The sequence below is a fragment of the Mesocricetus auratus genome, unplaced genomic scaffold (assembly GCF_017639785.1).
Source record: "Mesocricetus auratus isolate SY011 unplaced genomic scaffold, BCM_Maur_2.0 Super-Scaffold_100014, whole genome shotgun sequence".
NCBI lineage: Eukaryota > Metazoa > Chordata > Mammalia > Rodentia > Cricetidae > Mesocricetus > Mesocricetus auratus.
The window spans coordinates 8,479,471-8,489,006 of NW_024429197.1; the positions used below are offsets into that span (position 1 = coordinate 8,479,471).

Genomic DNA, 9,536 nt, shown 5'->3' on the forward strand with positions numbered 1-9,536 from the left:
CTTAGGTTAAATTTGGACTATCCTAGCATTTCAGCCAATGGAAAGGAACTGTCTCTTTGGACAGTTGTAAGAAGTTTTTAAGTCTTTCAGAGACATGAAACAGAGCTGACCCTCGCTCAGCCTCTATATTGAAACATGTAACAAATATTTCTGTGCTGTGGAAGTGCCCGCAATGCACACATGCACTTGTTTAAATTAGACACTGTTCAGGAGTCTATTCCAAAGGATTTTTATTGTTCTTTTAAAAGGGAATGTGCAGGGTTAATAGTCATGACCTCTGACCCCAGCCCCAACAGACAGTGCCAGACCCTAGGAGCGTCTGTCTTGAGGTCTCTGTTTCTCGGTGCTCACCTGGCCAATTCCAGAGCCCAGCTGTAGCTTCTGTCCACTTCCTAATGACACCCAAAACAGCAGCGACTGCACCTGCACACACAACCATCTAAGCCCCAAGTGATTCAAAGGTTACACAGTTATGCACATTTACAATACATAGAAAAATAATAATTAGGATTTATACAAATCAGATTTTTACAAAACAACGTCACTACAAGAAATACGTCTTACATCCAAGCACGAGATGTGGACATAGGCAAGTGGAAGAGACGCTGAGAAAAGACATTTATTTCAGAGTGCTGGGTGGGGAGGCACAGGGGGAGCTCTCCTTTACTGGACACATGAAGTTTGAATTTGCCAGCAGAAGCCTCCGATCCCTTTTCCAGCTTCTGTGTAGCTTCCCGAGGGCTCACACGGCTGTTCCTCTCTCCAGGTTCTGCTTGATCTCAGCTGTGTACTTCCCGTAGAACCTCTCGGCTTTCTTGTTGAACTTGGCGTTCCTCTCATTGATGTAGTCAATGTCAGCGTCATCATTGTAAGGACGTCTGCGGCTGTATTTGTCTCTCTTTTCAATCCTGGGGGGGAGGGAGGGTGTTAGGAGGTTCAGAATCACCTTCTCCAGACCTCTTCAAGCTCAAACTCAAAGATCCACCTGTCTCTGCCTCCCAAACCATGGCTGGTCTAACTGCCCTCTTCTTTGATCTTAAAATATGGACAAAAAGCCGGGCGTTGGTGGCGCACGCCTTTAATCCCAGCCCTCGGGAGGCAGAGGCAGGCGGATCTCTGTGAGTTCGAAGCCAGCCTGGTCTACAAAGTGAGTTCCAGGACAGCCTCCAAAGCTACAGAGAAACCCTGTCTCGAAAAACCAAAAAAAAAAAAAAAAAAAAAAAAATATGGACAAAAAGTTCAGCAGAGAATCAGCGTTCATAATAAAACACCTTGGGGGGGCCAAAAAAAGCAGGAGCAGTTTTCATCAGCTTCAGATGGTGATCTAATTAATAGAACCTCAGTGTAAGCAATGAGATCAAGCAACTGCAGCCTGTGCTCACAGCACTTCTGAACATCTTCATGGAAGCCCCCATACCTGTAATCTGAGCAATCAGGAAGCAGAGGCTGGAGGACAGCCACCTGTTAGAGACCAGCCTAGGTGACATAATGAGAGCCTGTCTCAAAAATTCAAAACAAAACAATGTTTCTAAAGATGCTAAAAAATAGGGACAAAAAGTGTGATTCTGGAGTAAAGCACCCTAATAATCCTATCAGTGATGACAAGCACTGTGCAGAGTGTGTGGTATACACCACTGCACCATCTGTATGGTCCTAAAACATAACTGCAGTTTATCAAAATAAATATGGTCAGGCATTTGGAAAGCAGAGGCAGAAGGATCTCTGCAAACTTGAGGTCAGCCTGGCCTACATAGTGAAATTCTACCTCAAAAAAAAAAAATTAAGCCGGGCATTGGTGGCGCACGCCTTTAATGCCAGCACTCGGGAGGCAGAGGCAGGCGGATCTCTGTGAGTTCGAGACCAGCCTGGACTACCAAGCGAGTTCCAGGACAGCCTCCAAAGCCACAGAGAAACCCTGTCTCGTAAAACCCAAAAAAAAATAAATAAATAAATAAAAATAAATAAAATAAAATATAATAAACAAATATCCCCAGGCAGTGACAGATAGATAGACAGACACACACACACACAAAACACAAAGTAATCTCTGCGCTACTTGAGTTCCAACCCAGACTGGTTTACATGAGGCCCATCTTAAACAAACAGGCACAAAATGCTAAATATTAGCTTGGATTGGAAACCTTCCCCTGGCCTTGGTATTGAAGGCCTGGTCCAGTTGATAGGGATACTAGAAGGTGATGGAACCTCTAGGTGATGCTTATAAAAGGCAGGTGGTCTGAGGGGTGTGCCCTTGATAGGGCATCAGGACTCTCCTTCTCCCCGCCAACCTGCCTGCTTCCTAGTCCTCATGAGCTGACTAGGTCTCCTGGCATGTACTTCTGTCATGATTCACTGTGCTGCCACAGGCCGGAGACAATGGACTGAGCTCTAAAACCAGGAGCCAAAATACCTTATCTTAGGCATTTTGCTACAGTGACAGAAGGCTAATGGACACTGTGACAATTTGATTGCATCAATATTGCCATCTCCAAATTCTATAGGCTTAGTCTGTTACTTGCTGTTCAGCTTCAAAACCATCAGATTTTGGGTCAGAAATGAGCTGATGTCAGCTCTGTGGTCTTCAAGTCATCTAAGCATGTCAGCCTCAGATCCACACCCCACCCACTCTCTCTTGTGAAATATGACAACATCCAGACTGCCCTACTGAGTACTTACTGCTTTTCCAGATCTAAAACCATTCTGTCAATTTCCTCTGAGGAAGGCACATGTGTCCCATGAAGAAGACTGTTGGATGTCGGGAAAAAATCTTCTCCACTGAGAAGACAGCAAGAAAGATTTCCGGTCAAACATGAGTGCTTCAGTCTCCGCTTTCAATATATATACATGTACTGGTGATGAGAGATGACGAAGTATACTTATTTACACAGCAAAGGTAACGGAAGAAAAGAAAATGCAGGCCAGAGATGAGCCAGGCTGGGTGAGCATAACTATAAAGCCAGCCCCAGGCAGGACTCTGGGTCCCAGGTCACGCTGGCTCACACCACAACAGTTTCATTCTTCAGATGCATCAACAGTGGCCAGTATAAAAGACTTGTCAAAGGTCACAAAGAGCTTGGAGCAGAGTGTCTAAGGTTATTCCTCTACATCAAAACAAGAGCATGGCTGGGCATGGCAGCACACGGCTTTAATCCCAGTGCTTGGGAGGCCAAGGCAGGCTGATCTCTGAGTTCCAGGTCAGCCAGGGCTACACAGGGAAACCCTGTCTCAAAAACAAACAAACAAAAAACAACGACAACAAAAAAAACAGGCGTCTACCCGACCTGCCACAGCCATGCCTACTCATACAACCTCTCTGCTTTCACACCACAGCTATGAGCAGTTGTGAATAAAGACCACTGAGGTCCTTAAGTCCAAACATTTACCATCTGGTCCTTTCTAAAGCTGAGCTGCCCCAATACCAAAGCACGAAGCTCCTACAAGAGCACCTCGATCTGATGACCTGGTGTTAGCCATGTGAAAGTCTCCAAGGGAAATCAGAGTTTAACTACTTTGTGATGAAAAGAATAATAACTAGTGTTATCAAGACAGACTATCAAAGCCAGGTGTTGGTGGCGCACGACTTTGATCCCAGCACTTGGGAGGCAGAGGTAGGCGGATCTCTGTGAGTTCGAGGCCAGCCTGGTCTACAGAGCTAGTACCATGACAGTCTCCAAAACAATACAGAGAAACCCTGTCTCCAAAAACCAAAAACCAAAAAAAAAAAAAAAAAAAAAGACAGACTATCAAAAGACGGCCACTGATAATCCAAGAGTCACCATTAAACTGAGTTTGGTCAGGCAAATTGGTGAACACCTATAATCCCAGCAATCAGAAGGCTGAGGCAGGAGGCTGCTGTGAGTTCAAGGACAGCCCAAGCCACACAGAAGAAATGTCTCAAGTAAATAAACAACTAGTTTAACTAGTTTGCATTTACACGTGTCTGTAACAATCCACTTGTACTCAACTCCCCAGCACAGCCTTGCATTCTACCCAAGAACTTACTACTTCTCTCTCTGTCGTTCATAACTTTCCATGTCAGGCCTGATCTGCTTGGTCAGCCGGTGATACTGGCGTAATTGGGCAGCAGCATAATCTAAACAAAATGAGAACCAGAGGTAATCTGTGTCCTCATCTGGACATTATGTATTAGAGAAAACTCAAGATATTATTGTCCTACATGCAAAGGGTACTGACCTAAGCACAGTCTCTACCCTGAACATGCTAATAGGAAAACTGGCTAATTCTGTCAGGAGTGGTAACACACTCCTGTAGACCCACCACTCAGGAGGCTGAGGCAGGAGGATCCTGAGTTTGTAGGCTGCCTCGGCTACATAGTGAGACTAAGCAAAATGGCAGCAACAAAGGACAAGGACCAAAGCAGCCAGCAGAAAGACAAGCAGCCCTGAGATCCTCCTTGGCCTCCTAGAACATTCCATGAATGAAGTTCAAGGGCATGTGCTCTCACTAAAGCAGAACCCTTGGTCCAATAGGCCCATTCAGTAAAGCCTTGGTCCAATAGGCCCACTCAGTAAAGCCCAGGGCAGCTCTACCTGAAAAGCCCAGGTCGGGGTTCTTCCTCTTCTTCCTCCTCTCCCACCTCTCGGCATCCTCTGCACTGATCTCCAGCAGCTTCACTTTCTCATAGTCTTCCCCTCTCGCCGCACACTCCTGAAAAGACAGGCAACGTTGAGCCCAGACTGACCTCAAATTCAAAGCAATCCTCCTGTCTCAGCTTCCCAAGTGCTAGAACTATAGACATGACCCATCATGTCCAGCTATTTGACCTATTTTAAATGAAGAAAAGATCTAATAAAAATAGATAGTCCGGTGGGTAAAGGTGTTTGCTGCCAGTCACGACCACCTGAATTCTACTTCAGGCCTCACATGCAAGAACTGAAATCAACAGCAACAGTACCGAGCAGAGGTCAGAGTGTTTTAAATGCTTTGCAGATGTTAACTCACAGAATTCATAATTCATTCAAGTAACCATTATCATAGTCTTTGTCCTACAGACAAGAAAAGTAAGGTTCAACCGGGCAGTAGTGGCACACAGCTTTAATCACAGAACTTGGGAAACAGAGGCAGGTGGACCTCTGTGAGTTCCAGGACAGCCAGGGCTACAAAGAAAAACCCTGCGTTGAAAAAACCAGAAGGGAAACAGCACTCAGGAGGCAGAGGCAGGTAGATCTCTGTGAGTTGGAGACCAGGCTGGTCATTTACAAGAGCTAGTTCCAGGACAGCCTCCAAAGCCAGAGAAACCAGTCTCAAAAAAAAATAAAAAAGAAAAAGAAAAGGAAAACAGGGCTGGAGAGATGGCTCAGGGGTTAAGAGCACTGCCTGTTCTTCCAGAGGTCCTGAGTTCAATTCCCAGCAACCACATGGTGGCTCACAACCATCTGTAATGAGATCTGGCGCCCTCTTCTGGCCTACAGGCATACATGCAGGCAGAATACTGTATACATAATAAATAAATCTTAAAAAAAAAAAAAAAAAAGAAAAGGAAAACAAAGCATATAAAGAAGTAAGGTTCCCTGAGGTAAATGACTCGCCCACCTACTCAGCTAGCAGGCTCTCCTGCCTCAATGGAAGGGAGCAGCCAGGGCGTCCTAACCTTTTTCTTTTCTTCCTCCTGCAGCTCCCACTCCAAACGCGCTTTCTTGGCTTCCCAGTTTGCAGGCAACTTAAGTCTTTTGTCTTCTTCTACCACTTCCTGGTGATTCAACTTACGAGCTTCATTCTAAAACCGTAAGACAAAAAGGCAGTCAGATAAAACAGGGGAGGGGCCCAAATAGACCCTGTCTTCTTTGCAGTGACTAAGTGACCCCATTTAATGTTACAAGCAATAAAGACCACCCAGTGACTCTAAGCACAGAAACAGACTCATAAAGGTGTATCACTAAATGAGACTGCTGGGCTGCAAAGCTTTGCTGCTCCGGAGCCCTAGGGGTTACTGTCAGACTTGCCTGTTCAGTTGGGTGGTCCCTTTATTATTAGAATAAAGGCTGGCAAAGTGCCCTCACTGGGCCATACCATAGTACAGTGGCAATCAAAGACATTATACTTTACATAACAGCTTTTTTATGAATTTATCATGTGTGTTTGTATGTGGATACACACATGCCATGTGGTTTGTGTGGCGATCAGAGGTTAACTCCCAGGCATTAGTTCTCTTTTTTCCACCATATGGGTTGTGGAGATCAAACTTAGGTCCTCAGGCTTAACAGCAAGTGCAGGCACCAGCTCAGCATCTTGGCTTGCCTAAAAGATGCTCTACATTTAACCCAGTTTCTTTTTTTTTTTTAAGATTTATTTATTATGAATACAACATCCTGCCTCCATGTATGCCTACACGCCAGCAGAGGGCACCAGATCTTATTATGGATGGTTGTGAGCCACCATGTGGTTGCTGGGAATTGAACTCAGGACCTCTGGAAGAGCAGTCAGTGCTCTTAACCTCTGAGCCATCTCTCCAGCCCAACCCAGTTTCTTAAAAAGCCTCAGTTTGGGTTTTGGAGGGTTTTAATACCTCTTTATCTTGAATCCTTTCATATGTCAATATTTTAGAAGGTTAGTCCGTAACAAGGGAAAGAAACTTCCACCTTAGGTAGTAAGAGCTCTTATTCAGGCCAACTTAACACTGTGTAAAATTAGCATGTTTCAAACCATGGTCTAATATACTACAGTCTAATCTCAATCTCCCTATGTAGTCAAGGAGACTATAAACTTCCTAAGCCCAGGACTGGCAGGCACAAGCCACAAGAGTGTATTAGTTTAAGCCGGGCATTGGTGGTGCACTCCTCATTGATTCCAGCACGCAGGAAGCAGAGACAGATGGATCTCTGTGAGTTTAAGGCCAACCTGGTCTACAGAGTGAGTTCCAGGACAGGCTCCAAAGCTACACAGAGAACCCTTTCTCAAAAAACCAAAAAGAGTGTATTAGTTTACGGAACTCCAACTTAGATGTTACTTAGGCTGCAGGCTTGTGACATTTGGTTCAGGAAGCCAGGTTTCCCAAGCTCCCAGGCACATGTTCTGTAAGTCAACATTTAAACACAATTATTTATTATATTAACCTTTTCTGAAGAGAGATATTTCTGGGATTGGAGCTCTTGCTTAGCATATGAACACTGGTTTTGAGTATTTATTGTGGGTGTAGTATATATTCATATGTATATAGACAGACACACATGTCCAAGTGCACATGCATACATACGAAGGCTAAGATTGATGTTGGGTATATTCCTCAATTGCTCTCCACCTTACATATGAAGGCAAGGTCTCTCACTTGAACTCAGAACTCAGTGTTCTGCTAGCATGGCTGATCAGTCAGCTTGCTCCAGGGATCCTGTTTCTGCCTCCAAAATGCTGGGATTAAAGGCAGGCCACCACACCTACCCAGCATGTATGTGAGTTCTGGGTGTCTCAACTCTGGCCTTTATGCTTTTGAAGCAAGTGCTTAATCCACTAAATTTAGTTTTGATCCACGGTATCTAGAACAGTGGTTCTCAATCTGTGGGTTGCAACCCCACTAGGGTCATATATCACATATTTATATTACAATTCATAACAGTAATAAAATCACAGTTATGAAGTAGCAGCGTAATAATTTTATGGTTGGGAGTCACCACAACATGAAGAACTGTATTAAAGGATCAAAGCATTAGGAAGGCTGAGAATCACCAGGCGGTGATGGCCCATGTTTTTAATCCCAGCACTCAGGAGGCAGAGGCAGGCAGATCTCTGTGATTTCAAGGCTAGACTCCAAAGCAATACAGAGAAATCCTGTCTTTAAAAAGAAAGAAAGAAAGAAAGAAAGAAAGAAAGAAAGAAAGAAAGAAAGAAAGAAAGAAAATGTGTTCTTATTTCTGTATATGTGCATGCGTACACATGCCTCAGCCTTGTGTGGAGGTCTGAGGACATCTTTGTGGGGTTGGGTCTCTCCTTCCACTTTTACCTGAGTGCCAGGGATGAAAACTCAGGTGGCCAAACTTGTATGACAAGGCTCTCTAAGGACTAAGTAATGTCACCAATCTAAGGACCATTTTCTTTTCTTTTTTTTTGGTTTGTTAAGACAGGGTTTCTCTGTGGCTTTGGAGGCTGTCCTGGAACTAGCTCTTATAGACCAGGCTGGTCTCAAACTCACAAAGATCTGCCTGCCTCTGCCTCCCGAGTGTTGGGATTAAAGGCCTGCGCCACCAACGCCCGGCTAGGACCATTTTCTTAAAGTTCAAAAGAAAATAACAAGCAAGCTGTAAATTTTAGCAGGTGCCCAGAGAAGGGAGATAAGAGAACAATATAGCCAGGTCTTTTGAATTACATTCCAAAAAAGCAGGTCAGCCAAAGGGGTCAAGTCAGCAAGCAGCCACATGGGAAGTGAGGAGGGGCTGTCGTCAGAGTGACAATAATGTCCAGAGTGTCTGGGCAGCCATGCTTAGGGTTTGAGTGGATATCCAAACAAGAGATGGAAAATAAGTTAGTCTCGACCTCACAGAGATCCGCCTGCCTCTGCCTCCCCAGTGCTGGGATTAAAGGCGTGTGCCACCAACGCCCGGCTAAAGTGAGGAAACTCTTACTAAGGAGTTTCTTCCTATTCCTAGCTAAATATTTCCCTATTTGAAAATGAATGATTTGTTAGAATCATGGAGCAGGACAGCTGTTAGGAAGAGAACTAACCTACCCCAGCTAAACTAACTCATGTGGGTGGGACCTGGGAGGAGCGAGCGGGTGTGGCTTTGGACGAGTGTCATCCTGAGGTCAGACCCACCACCCGAGATCTTCCGGTCCGGGGCGCCCAGCCTCGGAGTCCGGCGAGCTGGCGCGCCTTCCTCCTCCAGCCCAGTCACTCACCCGCTTCAGATGCAGCTCACGGAACTTGCGCAGTCTCTGCTCGCGCTTCTGCGCCGCCAGCTCCTCGGCCGCCGAAGGCCGGTCTTCCGCGCCGTCCGCGGGCACCTGCGATCACAACCAGCGTCAGGCTCGGCGTCCCCTACGACACCCCGATAGCCTCGCCCGGACTCGCCTCATGTCCCGCCCCGGCGTCACCCCGACAAAAACCCTACGCGAGGCCGGTGACACTCACCGCAACTTCAGTCACAGCCGCCATTACAGACTTCTCTGTACTTCCGGCAACAACCCCGAGTACTTCCGTCGGCTTCTAGCCCGCGACTGCAAGCCCCACCCCTTCTATGGCGGCAGATTTTTCGGGCCTGTCCCGCCCCTTTAGACGCTGAGCGTGATCGTGCGCAGGCGCAGATTGAGCAAGCAATGGCCTATATGGGCGAGGCGGATAGGCTGGGGTAAGGAAAAGCTCTAAAACGTCACCTAGAATGGAATGCCCGTAAGGAGCCTGATTGGGAATCCTGTGTCACGTAGGCCTGAGTGCAGTCAGTACTAGGTCCCTTCCGTAGAGCAGATAATGTTCTGATGTTACTGACTGCAGGAGAACAGGGCCGACTCCATTGCTCACTCATACCCCAGTACCACGGTAACTACCAAAGTTACTAAGCTAATGCAGGAATACGACAGAGATATTTGAA

General features: G+C 46.1%; 1 protein-coding gene across 2 annotated transcripts; it reads right to left on the reverse strand.

The window, feature by feature from the left end:
- Positions 1 to 213: 213 nt before the first annotated feature.
- Syf2 (SYF2 pre-mRNA splicing factor) lies at positions 214 to 9,235 on the reverse strand. Of its 2 annotated transcripts, XM_005079594.4 has the most exons (7): positions 9,080 to 9,234; positions 8,848 to 8,952; positions 5,612 to 5,737; positions 4,551 to 4,668; positions 4,003 to 4,093; positions 2,677 to 2,775; positions 214 to 908 (listed from the first exon to the last, which is right to left on the reverse strand). In XM_005079594.4, exons 1-7 carry the CDS (start codon positions 9,101 to 9,103, stop codon positions 743 to 745), a joined length of 729 nt encoding a protein of 242 aa, XP_005079651.1. In that variant the 5' UTR covers positions 9,104 to 9,234; the 3' UTR covers positions 214 to 742. The 2 variants fall into 2 exon arrangements, with proteins under 2 accessions (XP_005079651.1, XP_021088391.1); XM_021232732.2 differs by lacking the exon at positions 5,612 to 5,737 and having other exon boundaries at positions 9,080 to 9,235.
- Between the last annotated feature and the right edge of the window lie 301 nt (positions 9,236 to 9,536).